At 51.8% G+C, this 20,624-nt stretch overlaps 1 protein-coding gene across 1 annotated transcript in view; it reads right to left on the bottom strand.

Annotated features, from left to right (window-relative positions):
* Window positions 1-8,396: 8,396 nt before the first annotated feature.
* Window positions 8,397-20,624, bottom strand: part of SIK2 (salt inducible kinase 2) — a 47,236-nt gene continuing 35,008 nt past the window's right edge. The window contains exons 7-15 of the mRNA XM_083368639.1: window positions 20,080-20,300; window positions 17,831-17,983; window positions 16,697-16,849; window positions 15,863-16,091; window positions 13,991-14,275; window positions 13,606-13,769; window positions 12,931-13,044; window positions 12,511-12,602; window positions 8,397-12,249 (exon numbers count right to left, since the gene is read on the bottom strand). Coding sequence (XP_083224765.1) covers window positions 11,676-12,249; window positions 12,511-12,602; window positions 12,931-13,044; window positions 13,606-13,769; window positions 13,991-14,275; window positions 15,863-16,091; window positions 16,697-16,849; window positions 17,831-17,983; window positions 20,080-20,300 — 1,985 coding nt within the window. The 3' untranslated portion in view covers window positions 8,397-11,675. The remainder of the gene's footprint in view (window positions 12,250-12,510; window positions 12,603-12,930; window positions 13,045-13,605; window positions 13,770-13,990; window positions 14,276-15,862; window positions 16,092-16,696; window positions 16,850-17,830; window positions 17,984-20,079; window positions 20,301-20,624) is intronic.

Genomic DNA, 20,624 nt, shown 5'->3' with positions numbered 1-20,624 from the left:
AGGGAAGCGTTCAGGTGGAAAGAGTAGGATCAAAAGTTGTGTAGCGAGAGAATGCGGCAGCTTCTTCCTTCGCGTTGAGCCCAGGTTAGGCTCCTAAACAAGTCATTGGAGCAGAGTTTCTCAATCCTGGCAACTTGAAGCCGTGGGGGCTTCAGCTCCCAGAATTAGTTGGCTGGGGAACTGGGAGTTGAAGCCCACACAGCTTCAAGTTGCCAAGGTTGAGAAACTGCCTAGCTGATCTGACGGAGGTGGTGGAATAAATGGGCCACAATCTGCGATCTGTTTCTTCCCTCCCTCCCTCCCTCCCTGGGGAACTCTGGGAGTTGAAGTCTGCACATTTTCAAATGGTGGAGTTGCCCGCTGCTCTTCTGTTCCCTGCACCTCACCCCATTCTCTCTGCGTTAAATCTTTTCCTGCCACAAACAATAATTGGCAACCTTTTTTTGCTGCAAACAATTCTTGGCAACTTTTCTTGCTGTGAAACATGCTTTGTATAAGAGATATCGGGGATCAGGTTCACCTAAAAAGCTTGGGCTAAATTCTGGGGTCTCTTCCCTGCTCCCGCCACCTCCCACTCCCCCAAAGTGGCTTTTTGGGCCTACCAGGCAACCAACCAGCTGTGGGCAGAGGAGGGTGGGTGGCTGTGGGGCTGGAAGTCACCACATCTTGAACTGATCTTCTAGCGGCTGGAGTGACCCAGCTGGCTTATGCGAGGGCAGCGTGAATCGCATCATCCCGAAGCCCCAAACTATTCTTGGATTTAACAAAATTGCTGCTATGATCCAGAATTTTTTCCCCATCCTTTTTGGCTCTAGTTCTTGACTGCAAATGGTTGGACCTCTGCACCTTCTGAAAATAGACAATTGTCTTCCACAGCTGCTTGAACGGTTCCGCCAACGCACTTGGAACGCTGGTTCCTCAGTGGCTGCCAAGATGGGCATCAGCTGATTTTGTTGGTTTCCCATCAACATCTGACCGCGCACCAGGCAAAAGCAGGCTTAGCCCCTTGCCAAGACATCTTAGCTCCCCAACAGTTCCTCTCCGGGGTCAAAGCCCGGTCCTCTTGCCAGCAGCTTTTCCAGCGGCTCTAGGGATGGTGCTGACTCCGTCAAGAAGAAAGCTCAGATGCTTCAAACGCTCCCTGGGGGATTTCAGCCAGGGCTGTCCAACATAAACAGTGCAAATTTTATTAAAGGTGGCAGGCCCACAGCCAAGTGCATTAACCACCTAACAATCCACCACTAGGCAGCTAAATATGGGAAAAATTATCTCTCAGTGCTCCGTCACTGGAGGTTTTTACGAAGAGACTGAACAGCTATTCATCTGGAATGGGACTTGGGTCTCCTGCTTGAGCGGGGGGCTGGACTAGAAGACCTCCAAGGTCCCTTCTAGCTCTGATATTCTGAGGCTGGAAAACAGATGACTTCTCATCCTCTAGAGCGCAAGTGAATTTGCGCAGGGTAGTCCTTTTCTGCAAACACAAAACATTCCTAACCACCTCGTGTGCAAATCTTCCTAATGTACCAAGGTGGAGTTCTCTACCAGCTTAAGAAAGCCGCCTCTAAGCCCTTCATACACAAACCACAAGATCTGGACTCCATGGCTGGGTTCCAGCAAGCAGCAGAACCATCAAGAAAACAAGCTCAAGCCAAAATAATAATAATATAATAAAGGTTAAGTACTGGAGAAATGCTAACAGCTTGTTCAGAACAGCAAATATTGATGGATTAATCTCCAGTGTTTCCCCCGTGTTCTCAGCTTTCAAAGGCGGGTTTCTGGCAGAGGTGACCAAAATCCTTTGTAAGGATGGACTGGAGAAAGTTGAGGGCAGAGATGGAGCTGCTTAGGCGAATAGAACCTCAAGTTAATAACACTTGATGATAAGTTAGGCTCCAAGGGCACCCTTGGACCCAGAGAGTCTTACGTGGCGTCGTCCGTCCAGGACTATCTTCTCCTGGAGAGCCCACTGGCCAATATGGACATCCCGGAGGTCACGGGAGATGCTCCGAAGCCTTGAAGAGACGCCTCACCACCAAGACCCCCCTGTGCTGTGGAGCTACCGTACCTGGGAGTTTGACTTTCTCCCACACGGACAAGAGGGGACTTCCTTGGAGGCTGTTTCAGCTTAGAAGACATACCTGCTGAAGGTTCTTCTCACCCATCCTTCTGGTTTTCAGAAGGTCCACTTTGTTGATTCTCCGGGGCTACTTGGCTTCTCGTTTTGCTCTTTTTGCCACAGGGGCTTCGGGCCTTTGGGGCCAGCAAAAGTCCTGCTTGCAGCACCGTATGGTCCGGCGTTCCTCAACCTCGGCAACTTTGAGATGTGTGGACTTCCAACTCCCAGAATTCCAGCAGTCCACAAGGCACGTTGCCTTTGCGGCTGAAGGGGGAAAGGCTGTGAACGTGTGAATGCTTCGGACAGTGCAAGGTTTCCTCTTCCTTCCTGGGTTGAAGGAAAGCCAGCCCTGCAGCCACCTGGCACGGGAGAAAGCGGCTTCTTCAGGGGGGGCAGGAAGGGCATGCCGGAAAATGGAGGATCCCCTGGCACGAATCCTGAGCAAAGAGAGCGCTGGAGAGAAGACCTGGCACGCTCCGGGGGCTCTTCTCCCCCACTCCACCCCTGCTTACCACTTCTCTCCATTCTTTCCAACCCCCCTGGAGAAGACCCCCATTTCTGTAAAGGTCCTAGCTGAACACCCTCTTCCATGCCCCCCCAATCAAAGGAAACCTTGAGCACCCCGCCCCCCTCCAAGGAAGATTGCTTAAAGTAGCCCAATTTCCCCCTGTCCTTGGGGCAGGGAGCGAGTCTTGGCTTGGCAAACTCCATTTTTAGTTTTTAAGCCACCCTGCTGTGCACATTTTGTCACAATCGCCCCCCCCCACCGTTGCCCCTTTTGTTTCATTTTGCTTTTTAGAACAACACCTGAGGAGGTGGTTGGGGCTCACTCCCTTCCCCCCCCCCCCGTTTATCTGGGTCCTTTTCACAAAGGGAAGCCAGCAAAAAAAAAGAAAAACAAAACGCCAACACCAGGAACTGGCAGGCACAGAAACAGGAATTAGAGACGGCAGAGGAAGAAAAGTGTGTGGGGGTGCGCACACACACACACACACACACACACAGAGAAAGAGCTCACCCTTTCCTGTATCTCAGGCACAACCCTAAATACATTCCCTGTGGGGCCACCCCCAATACCGACAGCCAGAAAACAGCCAGCCCAGCCCTGCTGGACAGTTACCAAAAATGTGCTTGTTTTTCAAAAAAAAAAAAAAAAAGGGGAAAAAACCCTGCCCCAGAGTGGAAGGATTTGGACACTGAGTGAGAAGGAGGAGGAATCGGTCGTGGACCATGGGAATTGGTCGTGGACCATGGGATAGGGCCGGGGCAGCAGCCGGGAGCTTTGACAGAGAGACAGGCGAGGCAAGGGAGCCTGTCCAAATATCTTGCATGCACAATCAGAAGGCCGTATCCGCCCCCCCCTTGGAAAATGCCTCTGCTTTTTTGCGGAGAGAGTTTTGGCCCCAGAAGGGATCCCAAGTCATTTAGGAAATCTGAGGCGTGATGGCTTCCCTGAAAGATCCTGGGGCAACTCAGGTGCTCTGGAAGAACCTGCGCAGCGGAGGGAAAAATGCCCCAGTGCAGTTTTTTCCTCAAATGTTCTTTCCTCCGGTTCAGAGGAGGATTCCTTTTGGGTCCTCTCAAGTGGGGAGAGCCAAAAACAGTAAGGCTTTATTTTCGGATTTTTTTTAGGGGGGGGGGTCATCAGCAGAGGGATCAGCCCCTGTTTCAGCCCTCGCTTGATTGCACTAACTTGGGTAGCTCTTTGGGGTCCTAAAACTGTCTCCTCTCCAGGCAGCCAAGACCCTCCCTGTGCCCCCCCCAGCCTGCCTGCCTGCAGGGAAGCCCCCCCCCAAGGAGGGCTGGCAGCTGATTCCGGTTCCCTTCCAAGCTGGATGGGAAAAAGTAGCAATGGGGTGGAGGGGGGGGAGGGGGGAAGGAAGGGAATGCATTTGGAGCACCTTGTCTGATTTCCACAAGATTGGGGGGGGGAACCTGGTTTCCATGGCTACTGCTAAGGATGTCATTCTTGTTTGGCAGCCAGGACCCCTCCCCTGCTCCAGGTCAGCTGGGGGGAGGATCTGCATGGGGGGGAGGGGAAGCTGTGGCAGCAGCCCCCAGGCCAGTCGGCTGAACTCTGCAGCTCGGATCCTGCAGAGGGCTTATGGGCTTTGCAATCCCTGGCCAATTTGCAGATGGAAGATTGAAGTTGCAAGAGACCCCTGGCTGTTCCCGGGGTGCAGTGGGGGCTCCCACCAAAATCTCAGGCCTCCTCAATTCTCCCTTTTGATCCAGCTTGATTGTCCCAGGGGAGGGCCACTTTCCGGCCCTGCAGCCAGGAAGGCGACTCATCCAGCTGGCATTGGGTGCAAATTCTGCCTCTGCTGTTAATGATCCCTGGAGGCCCCAGATGGGTTGGGCTCTGCAGCTTGAACAGGAGACCAGAGGCTGACCTTGAACTCATGACCTCAGGCCCCTCCAGGACCCCCACCCTGTGGGGATGGTATTGGAGCCCTGCCTTGGCACGCAGAGTGGCAGGCAGGATGAGATTAATGAATAATTCACACTAATCAACTTGTGATTGCCTTTCCTGTGCAGGGCGGGGAGGGGGAGAGGATGGCAGCCCCCCCCCAATTTTGTGTGATTGTGGGCACGCATTCAGGGTCTCCTTGGAGCCGTTGCCATGCCAACGCATCTGCTTGGGTGATTGTCACTTGTTGAAACTTTGGCTTAGCAGCAGCTGCTGCAAGAGCAGAAAAGGCACCAGGGCCGTTTGGTGCCCACCGTTGGCAGAAGGAACGGGCACATCAGCCCACCCTGGCCTGAGCTTAGAGGCAGCCGCTTCACACACAAACACACACACACACACAAGTTAAGGAGGTTTTCTTACATGGGAACTTTTGGATGCCCGGAAAGTGTGCCAACGAGTGACTCCTCCAAGCTCTGATCTTGGGACCAAAACCCACAGAATTTCCCATCTTTTGCCATCGGTCCAAGTGGCACCTCTGAGCTTTGCCAGCTTCCCACCCTGATGAAGCCTCACGAGAGTCCGCGTCAGTACAGGATCTTTTTAACCCCCCCTCCCCCGGGATAAAGGAGCAGAGGCTTCTTCTGACCGTTGGCCAGCTTAGGAAGGCCGGCCGGCTCTTCTGATGCCCAGCCAGCAGTGGGGCAGCTGCCTGCAGACAAAGGGAAGGCCACCTCTGCCCAAACCCACATGTTGTTGTGCCAATTCACACAACCCTACCCAGCTGCCCATAGCTTGCAGCTCAAGTGTGTCCTTTCTGTTCAGGGATTATAGTTCAGATGCTGGTGTGTGTGTGTGTGTATGCACGCACACTGGTTTACCTATCGCACAAAACCACAATCCAGAGCCTTCTCAAAATAGGTGAAGCCTATTATAAGCTTGGAAGGTATGTTCTTGGTATATATATTTTTTTTCCTTTTATCTTTCTGCACTTCTATTTTTCTCTCTTTTTCTTTTCTTATTTGATGTTAGTTCTTCCAGGCATGTTTTACAAAATTGAATAAAACTATTAGGCGAAACTGAAAACAGCCAGGCGGTGACTTCATGCAGTGTGAGAACTCAGCCATTGGCTGTCGCTAAGCTTCCTTTCCACACTCGGCCTATTTCTATGTGTGTGTGTGTGTGTGTGTGTGTGTGCGCGCGTGTGTGTCTAAAAGAGTCAGTCTTGACAGCCTGAACAAGTTCTCTACATTTTTGGAAGTGTTTGCCTTTGCTTTCTTCCTGGGGCTTAGACACACACACACACACACACACACAGATGGCTTGGGGCCTAAGGGAGGATGAAAACTCACAAGGCTTCTGCTTTCCAGCCTAGACTTTCACCCGGTGTGTTTCAACCTTGGCAGCTTTTAAGATGTGCTCAGCTCCCAGAATTCCCCATTTTAAGTAACCCTATCACAAAAGCCTGTGCAACCCACTGCTGTGTGTTTTTAAAAATGGAGGAAAAAAATCCCACACTGATTATAAAACATTTACAGGACATCTAGAGCTTTTCCAACTTTGGCAACTTTTAAGTAGGGTGGGCTTCAACTCCCAGAATTCCACAGCCAAATCTCGGGAATTCTGCAAGTTGAAGTCCAACCCTCTTAAAAGTCGCCCAAGTTGGAAAAAGCTGTACATCCAACTGACTCTTGGTCATTTATTCTATTTCATAGTTCCGAAGAGACACAAGAGGCTACTAAATACATCTTAAAATGCCTCTTCTGACGAATTGGCTCAGCATCTTAACCTGTGGAATCAATTTGCCATCTCAGAATAACCAGCAGGCTGAATTTCTACCCTCAAGGAAAAGAGAGAGAACGAAAACCCCAGCGTTATTTCCCACGGCACCATGCAAAGCACCTTGTTTGCGCTCTGTATTACTCGGGCTATAAAATAGTCCTCGGGAAAGAAATCAAAATTGATGAGGGATAAACTGCAGAGGGAAGCGCTGTGTTTGGGCTGGATGAAGGCGGCCATCTGCTCTCGGTAATCTAAATCTGTAGTATCAAAGGGGAAGAACGAAGAAGGGGTGGCAATTTAAGGCTACCTGCTTTTTGGGGTGATAGCCGAAGTCTGTCCCGCACGGTTGGTTTCTGATAAAAAATAATAATAAAGAACTATTTATGGTTCTTTTTTATTCTGCATGGGTCAAACTACGCCAAAACTCCATCAAGCTTTGAAGAACTACAGCAGCCCTCAGGACGGCAAACTTGGCAAGGAGAACTGAAGAGGAACAACAGGAAGCACTAACTATACAGGTAATCCTCGTTTAGTGACCACAATTGGAACGGGCAACTTGGACGTGAAGCCAAGTGATGGCTAAGTGAGCCAAAAGCTGTGTTTACGATGGTTAGCTTTCCTTTGCTTTTACAGACCTGCAAAGATCGTGAAGGGGAGGATTGGTTGCTAAGCTAATTTTTCATAACTGCGAACAGTCGCTAAACAAGGATTACTTGGATATTTAGCCTAGAGCAGACATGTCAAACACAAGGCCCGGGGGGGCCGGATCCGGCCTGTGAAGTGGTTTCATGCGGCCCGAAAAGCCATCCTGGAAACAGGGAGGGAACGGCCCCCTCTGCCTTGGCCCTGGCCCAGAGACCCTCCTTCTGCCAGAGACCCCCAGATCTGTCCCACTCCTGCCCAGGCCCCCATAGGCACCCTTGATGCCAACGATGTAGAGCTGGCCACGCCCACCCAGTAGGCCATAGCACTCTAGCCACGCCCATCCAGTAGGCCACGCCCACCCGGCCCCCTGAGGGCAACCACAATGCTGATGCGGCCCTCCATGAAATTGAGTCTGACACCCCTGGTCTAGAGGCAGTTGTGGGGAGATGTGACATGTCTTTAAAAAAACTGACCAGTGGCCAAGTGGAAGACAGGCCAGATTTCTTCAGAGCTGTTCCCCAAGAGTCCAGGAATCCATTACAAGGAAGTTGATTTTGGTTGGCTGGATTCCTTGGTGGAGCAGTGGGCTAATGCCTCCTTAAGTAACACCAGCTGCCTGCCATTAGTGCAGGTTGGAGTCCCACCAGGCTCAAGGTTGACTCAGCCTTCCATCCTTCCCAGGTAGGTAAAATGAGGACCCAGATTGTTGGGGGCAATTAAGCTGACTTTGTAATAATGCCGCTTGGGGTGTGTGTGAAAGCCCTAATAAGCAGGCATATACATAGAATGAAGGCTACTGCTAAGCTTGTAAGCCGCCCTAAGTCTTCAGAGAAGGGCGGGATATAAATAGAATTAAAATAAAATAAAATAAATAAAATTCCTGCATTGTCAGGAGTTGGACGACCAACCCTTTTAGAAAATCAGACCCCTTTTTTAAAAACACGACGGCACTCCCGGCTCTGAAAAGAAATCTTGAACATTTGCACCTGCTCGCGAGATCTCTCGAGCCCTGCTGGCACAGTGGCTAGAATGCAGGTTTGCAGGCTGACTTTGTCGACTGCCAGGAGTTCGACTCTCACCGGCTCAAGGTTGACTCAGCCCTTTCCCAGGTCGGTAAAAGCCTGGATTGTTGGGGGCCAAATATTTTGACTCTGTAGACTGCTTAGAGGGCTGTAAAGCACTGTGAAGCGGTATATAAGTCTAAGGGCTATTGCTGTTGCTTCCCAAGTCAGAATCTTAATCCACCACAACGATGGGCCTATCCAGCTATCCAGGGAGGCACCTGGGATCAATCTGGGGACCTGCTGCTTCGGCTGCTGGACCTTCAATTTATAACCACGCCGGCCATTGTGAGCGGCTTCCTGAAGATCTGCAAGACAGGCCGCCAGTCCCGCCGCCCAAAAACAGGAGCTGATGTCACAGAGCTCACCAAAAATTAAAAAAAAGGAAGGTCCAAGTTCTTTATTCTGCATTAATACATTGCAATTGCTTTGACAGAGTCCAGCATGTAAATACTACAGAGGGATGCCCCCAAAGAGGCTTTTGCCACCTTGGTGCACGTTTCCCCAAGCGAAGGCTAAATCCTTTTAACTCTTTTTTTTCTTAAAAAATACATTAAAGAACGTACCACACACATATTGCACTTGTCTCCATAGTAAAAGATTGTGGAAACCCTCCCCCCCACACCAATTGACCTGTCACCAAAGTCTCTTCAAAGGGACCTGCGTTTTGAACGGATAAAGCTAGTCGTTTCCTAAAAACAGTGGCGTTCACAAACCCCTCGACGGGACCCACACAGTCGGTCGGACTAAAGCGGCTACTTTGAACAAGCTGGAACACAAGAGGAAGGGGTGGCGTCCTACGGGCAGGGCGAGTCCGGCTGGGAAAACACACTTTCCCCCGGATTGCTGTGGTCGGAGAGACACCAGAGGTTGAGAAACACAGACTGTTCAGCAGAGGGAGAGATGGAGGGTGTGTATGTGTGTGTGTGTCTAAACTAGCTTTACATTCAGAGGTTCAGTCCCAGAACGGGGGGGGGGGGGAAATACACCCCGCCCACCCAGAGAATGAGGCAGGGTCACTCGGTGGCCCTGAATCGGCCCCAGATGGCTACACGATGGGCTCTGGAAGCACAGATGGGAGCCAGACCAGCTCGGTTGCCTGGCTGGCTAGCCTCCAGTAAATCTGGCCAGGAACTCACAGTCCTCTCCGAGCCCTCGTGGAATAAATCTCTGGCAAAGAGGTGCCCGCTCACAGCTTTGCTACCCGTGAAGTCTGGGGGGGGGGGCGGGGGGGCTTGCACAAAATCAGCAGCCTTCCGCACCAAGGCAGCCTCTGGGATGCTACAAGAAAGCGCGTTGGCTCCTTAGGTGGTGAGTCGGCAACGCAGCTGCCGGTAAGCTGTGCCAGGCCCAGCGGGCTTATTGGTAGCTCAATCCAGTCTGCTGTGATGGGCTGAAGGATCTTCCTCCGTGGATCAAAGAGGGGAGGAAGGGCTGACCTGGGCTACACTCCCCCACCCCGCTCGCTCTGAGTTCCCCGAGATGGCCAGCTGGGAGGGGTGATGGACTTCTTCCCGCAGTTTGCAAGGAAGTTAGGCTGGGGCGATCCCTTCCCCCTTGTGGAAAGCACAAGGGATCCCGTGGAAGAACAGGAGGCAGACCGAGGTTTTCACGCTCCATTGGGCACAAAACACCTGGGCGGTGGTGGGGGGGAGCACCCTCCAAAGCCACGAGCCCAGCCCCATGGGAACCTGGATTCCTTCTCCAAGAGGCTGGAGCTCAGGGCGAAGGGAAGCAACCTCACCATTAGGGTGGGCCACCTGTCCCCCGGGCTGCCCCACCTCAAGCTGTTCCTGGGCCACTTCCAGATTAGATCCGGGGGGGGGGGGCATTATTTCATGGAGCTGATTTCTTCTTGCAAATTTTGGGGAGCCACTCCAGGGCCGATTGCAGTTGACAGAGAACACCGTCATCGGGACAATGTATTTCTCTTCTTTGAAACCGGTCAATAGTTTTGAAACGGATCAGAAGAGATCTCTCCCCGAGTTTTATTGCAGTTACCCTAAGCTGTGGTTTTCAAGCATGGCCATTTTAAGATGGGTGGACTTCAACTCCCATCTTAAAATGGCTGAGACAGAGACTTGTTGTCCTACAGCATCAAATGGACTGGCAAATCACCCGAATGGATCACCGGACCGAAACCAGAGGCCTCCTCTTGCTTTCTACTGGGCTATTTTGCTGGGCGACCCATTTTTGTGCTTAAAAAAAAGTTGGAGGTTGTGCTTCAATTTTTACCAAGTTCCTGTAGAAGTCTCCAAACGCTCTGCCTCCACTGCTCACTTCATCTCCTCTTGAAACAAACTGGAAGTGTATTTGTGTCTTTCCTAGAGGCCGATGCTTTTACAGAGCAGACACCTGTTGAAGTGACGAACAAGTCAATGGTTACCTATCCTAAATATTGCTGTAATACTTCTTTTGAAAGGAAAATTAAAATCAGGTCTATAGATGAGTGAGTCAGAAAGAGTTATATACGGGGGGGGGGGACCACGAAACCCGCATTCCACACGGTGGAACCTGGTCTCTGAAGGGACTTTGGTGTCAGCCTGGAGAAGAGATGGGGTGGTTTCTTTAAAACTTCAGAATTATTTTTTTTTAAAAAAGAGAAAGGGTCTTAGAAAGAACCGAAAAAAAGGCACGGCACTATCACTTCACATGGGTTTTCTGATAAGCTTATTCTGCTTTGTCCTTAAAACACTACACCCCTAAATAGTTGCCCAAATATGCAAAGCCTAAGAACAACCACCAACGCATTCTTGAAGTCCAAGTAGATTTGCTTCCTCTAAAAAAGAAAGAAAAAAAAATAGCTACAAAAGGCAGCCTAGAACAATTTGTCCAGTGATCAAGTTCTCCTCAAGTTTGCTGATGCTGCTTAGCTTCAGACTCCCGGACCTCCTCCTTCCCTGCTGGTCTCTGGAGGACCTCGACAACCCCGGATGTTAACTCCAAGTCGGGTTTCAATTTCGTCGACAATCCAGGGAGTCTGTGAGAGGTGCAAAGATTCAGAGTTCCCTGCAAGTCATCCGGCCAACGAAGTCCAAAGAGTTCTTGCAGGTCCTCTGAAGAACATCTGCACAGGGGTAAGGAACTACAGCCCTCTTATGACTTGTGGACTTCAACTCCCAGAATGGCTGGCTCAGGAATTCAGGGAGTGGAAGTCCACAAGTGGCAAAGGATGCCAGAGTTCTCCACCTCTGATCTACAGCCCAGCCTTAGCTTCGCAGACCAATTCTCAATGCCCTGGGCATCCTACATCCTGACTGGCTTCCATGTCGATGACATCTCAGCCAAATTCCAATGGGGAAAAAAACGTATTGCTTTTATTGCCAAGTATGGTGCAGAGCCAATTCACTCCTCTTCCTGAATTCTGCCAGGTTTCCTCTGACAGGGGTGAGTAGAATACCAAAGATTTCTGGAAGGGGCCCCCGCCCCCTTCCTCCTCCGAAGAGGGCTGTCTCCTTCCCTTCAAAGTAGTTCTTTGTTCTGCCTTCAGCCCCTCCAGCTCTCCTGGAGACGTGGGCCCCCTCCTCTAGTACCAGTTCAGAGAGTCTGGATCGTCATCCATGACGCTCAAGGATCGGGAGACGGAGCACGGAGGGCAATCCACAGCCGTGGTGTTACTCGACTTCGGCCCGCCGTCCCCTTCTCCAGAAGGCTTCCCAAGCCACTAGTTCACCAAGACGTAGCCTCCGTGTTGGGGATCCACCGTCTCCATCATTTCGCAATCCAAGAGCCCCGGCAACTGGGCCAGGTTTAAGCTGTCGTAGCTGGACTGAGAGCCAGCAGGATCGGAGCCCCTCTGGACGTTGCTCATGGCTACGCCGCTCTGCTGGGTGGGGTCCAGGGGATACTGAGGCTGGCCGGCATAGTTCAGGTCGGGAGAGAGGCCAACTGGCCCTTCGCAAGTCTGGTAGGAATACTGCGGCTGGGGGAGGGCTGGCAGGGGAACCTGGGAGGAGCCGTGGAGGGCGGGAGGAGGTTGATGGTCAAGGTGGAGCTTCTGATACTGGCCGAGGAAAGGGTCGTATTGCATGTCTTCGGCAGACGGAGGCTCCATGACGGGGCTCAAGGCCTGCACCAGGCTGAACTGGGGAGCAGGAGGAGGGGGAGGAGGGGGATCCTCGTGGCAAGGCAGGGGCAGCTGGCCGGATCTGGAATAGGTGCTCTCGGCGATCTGCATCTGGTTGAAGTAAGTCTGCAGCTGGGATTGCTTCTGGAGAAAGAGGTGCTTCTGATACAGCCTAAATTAAGAGATGGAGAATTGTCAGCCTGCTTTCCCATAAGCCAGGGGTCTCCAACCGTGGCAACTTTTAAGACTTGTGGACCAACTCCCAGAATAGGCTGGCTGGGGAATTCTGGGAATTGGAAGTCCACAAGTCTTCTTCTTCCATTCCACAAGTCTTCAGACCTTTGGACTTTTGAGTCCCAGAATTCACCAGTCAGCCATGCCTGCTGGGGAATTCTGGGAGTTGAAGTCCACCTTCTCCGAGCTTGCGGCTCACCTGTGATCCTGCAGCTGCTGTTCCAGGCTCCGAGGTATGTCCTTGCAAAACACCTGGCACACGTGCTGGGCTTTTGAAAGCAGGCCGGGCTTCTGGAAGGAGGAGGAGGAAGAGGAGGAGGGGAAAGAGAAGAAGGCAGGCCTCACTGCACACACGCAGGGCGTCGCAAGATTGCCACGGAAGTCTTGAAAAGTTCAGACGGAGGCTGGATTTGTGGGCTGGGTCTAAGACTCCCCTCCCCCCTTCTGACCTGGGGAGGAGGCAGCCCCTCCCCTCCTGCTCCCAGTGTGGCAGTGGGAGGAGACACCCCCCTCCCGGCCGTCCTTTTCCATTAAGCGGATTTGAAAAAGGAATAATAATAATTCTACTGAATAATTCGTTTCCCTTGTCCTTAAGGCTTTCCAGGAAGGCATCACATACCTGAAGCCGGTGCTGCAAATACTGCGTTTCTAAGCTCTGGCGCCTGGCGAGCAACGGGGGATGGAGGGTGCTGGGAAAGGTGGAAGCTGCCTCCTGTGGCGAGGACGCCTCTTCCTTGAGGGAAAAAGAGGGGGAGACGAACACCTGATCGGCCAAAAGATCCCCCTGTGGCTTGGAGCGAAAGGTGGACTCGGAATCGTCCAGAAATGCAGGGTAACTAATCAGACTCTTTAGGAAGGGGGAAGAACATTGAATTCAAAATAGCCCCATCCGCCAATCCCACCTCCGAGTCCCCATCAAACCTTCAGACTGCATTTCTGTGGCAGGGAGAAGGGAACCGCACAAGGTTCTGGCCCTCAAGAGGACCTCCAGATCCTCAACCTCTAGACTGGCAGGAATGGCGCCGGACAGTGCCGCATGTCAGGCCCAGATGAATCAAAAGCTGGTGCTTGACGTGCTACAGCTTCCATCACCCCTTGGTATCTACATCTATCCAAGCCACTTCTCCGATCCCCAATATTCGGAATTCGGGAAGCCGAGACCCCGCTGGTGTGGGGGGGGGGGCTTAAGACATCTGCACACCTTTCAAGGTAGCTTCAGGAAGAGGCTGGTTTATGTACAGTGTAGGAGCTCAGTGGCTCCAGAGAGCCCCCGCCCAGGTGACGAAGGACGTACCTGCTGGGAGCCACCCTCAAAGTCTGGCAAGTGAGGAGAAGCGGATTCCAGAGAAGGTTCATCTTCTGACCTCATCTGGTCATATAACATCTGGACTTTGTTCAGCTCCAGGATTCCTTTGGTTCTGGCCAGGTTCTGAAGGTGTTGTCTGAATGCTACGATTCCTGTTGGGAGGGTAAAGAGCAGAGTGATTCCAAAGTGATTTAAGGACCTTTTCACAAGCAGGTCGTGGTGACCTGCATTCTCAAGTTTGCAAGAGACCATCCCAAACCCCCTTTGGCCAAGTCAAGGCATCACGGCCCCAACTCCTGCAGCCAAAGGCAACCAGGCTTTGGCCCTCAAAGACTGCCGGTCCCTCTGACGCCACTCGACCCCGAGCAGTTACCTTGCGTCAGGGATGTGTCTGAGGCTCTGCGCCCCTCCCGAAAGCTGACCGGGGAACGATTGTGGATCTCCCGTTTGTGGGCAGCCAATGCCTGCATGGCTGGATTAGGTGGTCTCAGGCCAATGAAAGGGGGGGTCATCCTCGGAGCTGGTGGGTTGGCCAGAACCATTTCCTTCAAGGAGGAGGTGTCTTCCAGGAAGTTTAAATCCCTCTGGATGGATCCCATGTCATATTCCGAGTCAATACTGCTCAAGGATTGGTTCTCATCCATAGAGAAGACTTTTCCTTCAGCACCCAAGAAGAAGCACAAGGAACAGAATTAACCATGATCCCCCAGGGTCGTTGTGTCTAAAGTCCTAGAAAGGCAAGCGGATCACTTTGTGGGGCCTACAAGGAGGCTCTTCCCAACTCTTGGCCCACATAAGCTACTCTTGACTTGAATGGGCCAAGGAGGATGAGGCCAATGTTTCTCCTTCAAAACTTCCTCTAATGCAGGGGGTTCCAACCTTAGCAACTTGAACACCTGTGAACTTCAACTCCCAGAATTCTCCAGCGAGCATGGGGAATTCTGGGAGTTGAAGTCCACAAGTTGCCAAGGCTGGAACTCCTGGAGCTCACAGAGGTTTAGAAGACCTTGACTGAAAAAGGCTGCTCTAAGCAATGGCTGGCTGGAGAATTCTGGGAGTTGAAGTCCAAAAGCTGCCAAGGTTGGAGATTCTGGCTCTAATGGACCCCAGTTAGTTACTGACCTCTGAACACAAGGAGAGCGAAGCAGGATGTCCAGAAGAATGAAATGAACGTAGCCCCCCAGCTGAGGCCCGAGTCCTGCTTCCAACTCAGCCAGAGCAGAGCCCACCACTCTATTGCCCCATTTAAGAGTCGCTTGCATCCTTTGGAGATCTCAACCGTGCCTTGTAAACCTGGTTGTAGTTGAAGCACTCTGTGACCTGGCCTCACGTTCAAGCCTGCTGTCTCTCTAGGGCCCTGGGAAATCAACAGCCTACCGGAAACGCAATGACACACATGAATTGCTTTATGGGGATGACCCTCCTCGAAGGAGTCATTGGCTCAACAGCAATTTTGAGAGAGCTCTCCTACTGATTTCTTCCTGGTTTTTTCCCCAAAGCTTGGGCAGGCCTTCCCTCTTGCAGACACCTAACATATGCCACAAAAACGTGCAAGCGGAGACATGTGAAGCAAGAGAAACTTGTTCTCTTTGAGGGCTTTTCTGTTTGCTACCAGCACCGTGAAGCCCTTGCCAGCTGGTGGCTTCTGAGCTGACACTGTTTGCTCTTCCCAATCTTTGCAGTCTGTCGTGAGATGGCTTGGCACAGCAAGCAGCCGCCATCTGCACCGTTGCTCCTTGGATCTTCCCACAAAGCAAATTCACGGTTCCAAGGCAGGCAGAAGACTGACGGGTCCTCCGTTCTTGACAGTTAAATTCAAACGGCACGTAAGACGGGATTGGGCAACCATTTGTCTGAAATGGTCTAGGGCAGGGGGCTCCAACCTTTTGGGCACCAGGGACCGGATCCGTGGAGAGAGGTTTTTCCACGGACCGGAGGGTGTGTGGTTTTGTGTGCTGCCTGCATCCCGCGGATGGGGCTTTGCTTGTTTGTGTGGACCGGTTGCTGGCATGCCGTGGCCCGGTACTGGTCCACGGACTGGGGGTTGGGGACCCCTGCTCTAGGGCAGGGGTGTCAAACTGCTGTTGATTCTGTTATCAACCTTCCTCAACCTAGAAGGGATTGTGGGATTTTCTTTCCAGAACTTCCCGGAGAAGATAAGGTGGGGGGAAGGTTGGACCAGAAGTGACCCCTTTGTCTGAAGCTCTGATCTCCGGCCTGGACCCTCAGATCCCCGTTTTTGTACCTGGGCCTGGCATGGCCAAAAGGGGGTTGGTCACTTCGGCCAGGGTATGTCGCCTCTTCCCACTGCGAGATCCTTGCAGCGCTGCGAAGGCCTGGGCGGGATCCGCTTCCGCTTCCCCCTCCGCTTCTATCCCTTCATCGATGGAAGTTTCCATCATGCTGGTCGGGAGCGACTGGCACCCCTTCCGAACCATCACCGGGGGGACGGGATCCAACAGGCAGCCGTTGACCTAATCAGAGGGGGGAGAGAAGATCCATTGTCCTCAACTTACCAGCATTCATTTAGCGACCCAGTCTTCAAACGGCACTGGGAAAAAGTAATTTGTGAACAGTCCTCGCACTTATGACAATCAAAGTACCTCCCATGATCTCAGGACCAAAAGAGCCCTGGTGGCACAGGGGTTAGAGTGCGGCATGGCAGGCTAATTCTGCCCACTGCCAGCCGTTCGATCCTCACCGGCCCCATCCTTCCAAGGTCGGTAAAATGAGGGCCCAGATTGTTGGAGACTTAGCGACACAAATTCTGGGCTAAATTGTTGTCGTAAGTCGAGGACTAAAAGTACTTCTAAGGCAGAGGTCCCAACCTTTTGGGCATCAGGGACCGGTTCTGAGGAGAGGTTTTTCCACGGACTGGAGGGTGCGTGGGTTTGCGTGCTGCCTGCATCCCGCAGATGGGGCTTGGCTTGTTTGTGCGGACCGGTTGCTGGCGTGCCACAGGCCGGTACTGGTCCACGGCCTGGGGGTTGGGGACCCCTGCTCTAAGGGGCTGCAGCTTGGCGACTCCAAAATAAAACTGCACACAAGACAATCCCCCTGCAGAGCGAGATGCCCTTACTTTGGGCGTGTCGACTCTCTCTTGTTCCATGAAAGTTGATCCCGCCTGGCAGACGGATCTGGGAAAGGAGAAGGCTTCTGCCGTTGGCGGGAGGCCAGGAGACCTTCGGAGCCTCACGCTCGGAGAGTGCAAGGTTACAGGAGCCACAGAAGCCTGCGACAGGCGAGAGAAAAAGGCTATCAAAAGCAGAAGACAAAGGAAACCAGGAAGTTCAAGGAGGCTACGACAAAAAAAAAAAAAAAAAGGAGAGGGAAAAAAGAAAGAATTCGGACTTAAATTAAGACAGAAGAGGTTAAAGTGCTGCAAGCAGCTCCTCCCAAGATGGAGGCTCTCATTACAACTGAATTGAAAGACGGTAGTTTGGTCCGTGGTTTTATCCTGCCTAAATCTCACAAAAGCTCAGAGCTTGAAGTGGTTCATCCCGACTTCCACGCTGGCCCTACGCAGAAGCAACCAGGAAGCCTTCTCGGAGGCCTAACCCTCCACAGGTAAGGAAAGGCACCAATTGGAAGGGAGTTGGGACGAAAGGGGAAGAAGCCAGGAGATATTCACCAGCCAGCTCTCAAGAGAGTTCAGGGCAGATGTGGCAGATGTTTTCCTGGGGGCTTCTGGGTGGTCCACATTTAGTAAACATTATTCAGATTTGGCTGTTTCTGAAGTCAATGGGAAGAACCGCTTGGGCCCGAGATCGGGGTTTCTCAAACACGGGAACTTTAAAGATGGGTGGTCTTCAAACTCCCAGAATTACCCAGCCAGCCACGCAGGCTGGGGAATTCTGGGGATTGAAGTCCACCCATCTTTAAAGTTGCTGAGAGGTTGAGAAATACTTCCTGAGGTAGCGCCCCTCTCTAAAACAATATGCTCACTCAGCAATACAGGATTTCCTGTCCATTTCCAGAAACACATAGCGGCGGATCAGGCGGACTTTTGTGGCAGGTTTATTTCAAATGGGACTACCGGGAGCTCTGAAGAACCGCTGGCGGCACAAGGGTTAGGCACGGACAGGCGTTTGTACTCAGTCTCACTCGGAGATCCTTACGGGCAGAAAACCCCTCGCTTTTGCAAAGAGAACGAGAGCCCTCCCGCCTTCTAGATTGTCCAACCGCGGCTCTAGAACACAACCGGGGCAATTACCTTGGCGACTGTTTGTTCGGCGATGGTGCTGGGTCGCCGCTGGCGAGAGTCTAGCCGCTGATCGACGGGGAAGCTACTGCGGTGGGACTTCAGCCTCTCCACCAGCAGGTAATAGATGGCAGCAAAGTGATTGTAGCTCTTATCCTGCAGAGACTGAGAGAGGAAAGAGACAAGCGCACGGCAGTTGAGTCGGGGCATCGGTTCTTCCCCAGCGCCCCAATACTTTACCCCTGGTTGGTGCAGAGTTCCTTGAGTTATAAGCCTTCATTTAGTGACCCTTCCAAGTTACACAGCACTGGAAAAAGTGACTTATGACCATTTTTCAAACTTGCGAAGATTACAGCATCCCCGTGCTCACGGGATCAAAATTCAGAGGCCCGGCAACTGAGGGCTGCAGCGTCCTGGGGTCATGGCAGCCAGCCTGTTTCCTGGCAGACGTTTCGCGATCCAAACTAGGAAACATTACCAGCACTGATGATGTTCCCTAGTTGGGTCGCAAAACGTCTGCAGGAAAACAAGCAAAAGAATGTGAAAAACAGCTAAAAGTCATTTTGTCCCCAGGGCTGTTGTAACTTCAATCCTGAAATGAACTGTTGCCGAGGACGGCACGTAGGGTACCCAACCACCTCCGCGTAATGGGGGTCAATGGACTCCACATCCTGTGGCGGCTGCAGCTTTTCCAAAAAACCCCTTTTGCAGAGGGGAGCTCAGCCCCCCCAACTCAGATCTTCTGATCCCTGCAAAAGCGAAACCCAACCCCAGCTGGGTCTTTCTAACTGCGAGCCCCAGAGGGAAGCGATGCTCCAAGGCTCTCGCTTTCATTGACGTACATCCTCCCCCCTTCTAACCTTCCCCCCCCCCGCCAAACCCCAGCCGGAGTTGCTGGCAGGAAGCATTAATATCGCCGGCTCCACATCGGCTAAAAATATCGAGCCTTCTCAGGAAGTGATCGCACGGAGTCCCTGCTGGGAGCAGTTGAGCGTTTATTTCTGGAAAGGCGCTGGGTTTGGAATCCTAAGCCGAGAGACGGGAAAATAAAAGGGGCAACTTGCACGCTTTTTAAGGAGACGGTCAGCTCTCGCCCGGCAGAAGCGTTGAGCGAAAAAAAGAGAGGGTTTTACTTCCTGCTTTTGTCAACTCCTAATTCCCAGAACTTCCCCAAACTTCCTGGACAAACAATGCCTGCTTGTTCTTTTGATGCTAACTTCTGACGTGACGGTGTAAGGCCCATTCCTGCATTGAAGCATGAGGAATAAATGTTCCTGCCAATAACTAGAACTGGCCCTTTGAAGGAAATCGAGATCCGGTTGTCTGGAGGGAATTTCCAAAGATTGTGCTTAGGAAAAAAAAAAAACTTGAAAGGAAAAGTACATGTTTTTTTCACTTCCTACAGATATTATTCCCCCAGAATTACGCAATAAAACCAGAGCAACAATGGAAATCCATGCTAACAAAGCAGCCCTCCCACCCCCCGACATTTTGGAAGCCTGAGAGAGATAGTCCTCAACTTTCAGGCACAATCAGGCAAGGCAGTTGTTAAGTCACTAACTTTTTTTGCCATGTTTGTTACACGAATCACTGCAGTCATTAAGTGAATCATGAGGTCATTAAGCAACTCCAGCTTCCCCCATTGACTCTGCTTGTCGGAAGGCTTTGCTCTTGTGACTTGGGAAGGTCACAGATGGTGATCACAGGACGTGGCAGCCATTGTCATATCTGCCCGCATCCGTGGGGATGCTCTGTCGGTCATAAATGCAAGGACTATGTAAGTCACTTTTTTCAGTGCTACTGCAACTTCAAATGGTCGCTAAAAGAATGATTGCAAATTGAGGCTACCTGTAAGCGGGATTATTTTTATTCTGCAATTATTTTACTAAAGCAATTAAAGTATTTGGGCCCTCCTGCTGCAAATATCTCCCCCAAAGACCTGAGAATGAAATAAAAATCATGTTTTTGCTTGCAGAACAATAATCCAAGAGGTTAAATCAGAAGCCTCCAAACTTGGCAGATTTAAGAGCTGTGGACTCCCAGAATTCCCTAGCCAGCCATGAAGTCCAGACATTTCAAAGCATGCTGGTGCTGGCTGGAGAATTCTGGGACTTGAAGTCCACCCATCTTCCAGTGGCTAAGACTGAGAAATATGGGTCTGGCTGGGGAATTCTGGGAGTTGAAGTCCACCCATCTTAAAGCAGCCATGTTTGGAGGCCCCCCGAGTTACATCCTCACTCTGTGCTGGAGACTCTTTTTACCTCAATGGTCTTTTGCTGGTCAATCCCCAGGCTGTGCATCAGCCGCAAGACCTGCTCGTTGTATTCTCCGATGGAAGGTCCGTTTTCCTGCCCCCGGGAATAGAGAGCGGGCCTTTGGACCGGAACCTCTATTAGCATCCACTTGTGATCCTTAATCTGGGCAATGCTGAGTCTCTTGCATGGATCCAGAACCAGCATCCTCCGGATGAGATGCTCGCACTCTGCGCAGGCCCCCAAAACGAAAAAGAGTTGGATACAGGGAGGGAGGGTGGGTGAGCATCTGAGTCAGAGATGACCCCGACTCCCGTGCCATCGTTACATCGTCTCTGCATGAAAAGCCCTTAAAACAGGTGATCCTCCTTTAACGGCCACTACTGGGACTAGCAAGTCCATCGCTAAGTGGCGGGGTCGTTAAGTGACACATCACAGGACTGGCAGTTTCAATTTCACTGCCGACCTCGCTGCTCGTCGGAAGCCAGGGCTGGGGTTAGGGCAGCTCTGCTCTTTGTGAGGATGGACATCACTCTGGGTCCCAGTGCAAATTC

Source organism: Vipera ursinii (assembly GCF_947247035.1).
Source record: "Vipera ursinii genome assembly, chromosome: 8".
NCBI lineage: Eukaryota > Metazoa > Chordata > Lepidosauria > Squamata > Viperidae > Vipera > Vipera ursinii.
Note: the sequence above shows the minus strand (reverse complement) of the source record. Positions and strands in the feature narration are given on the sequence as shown.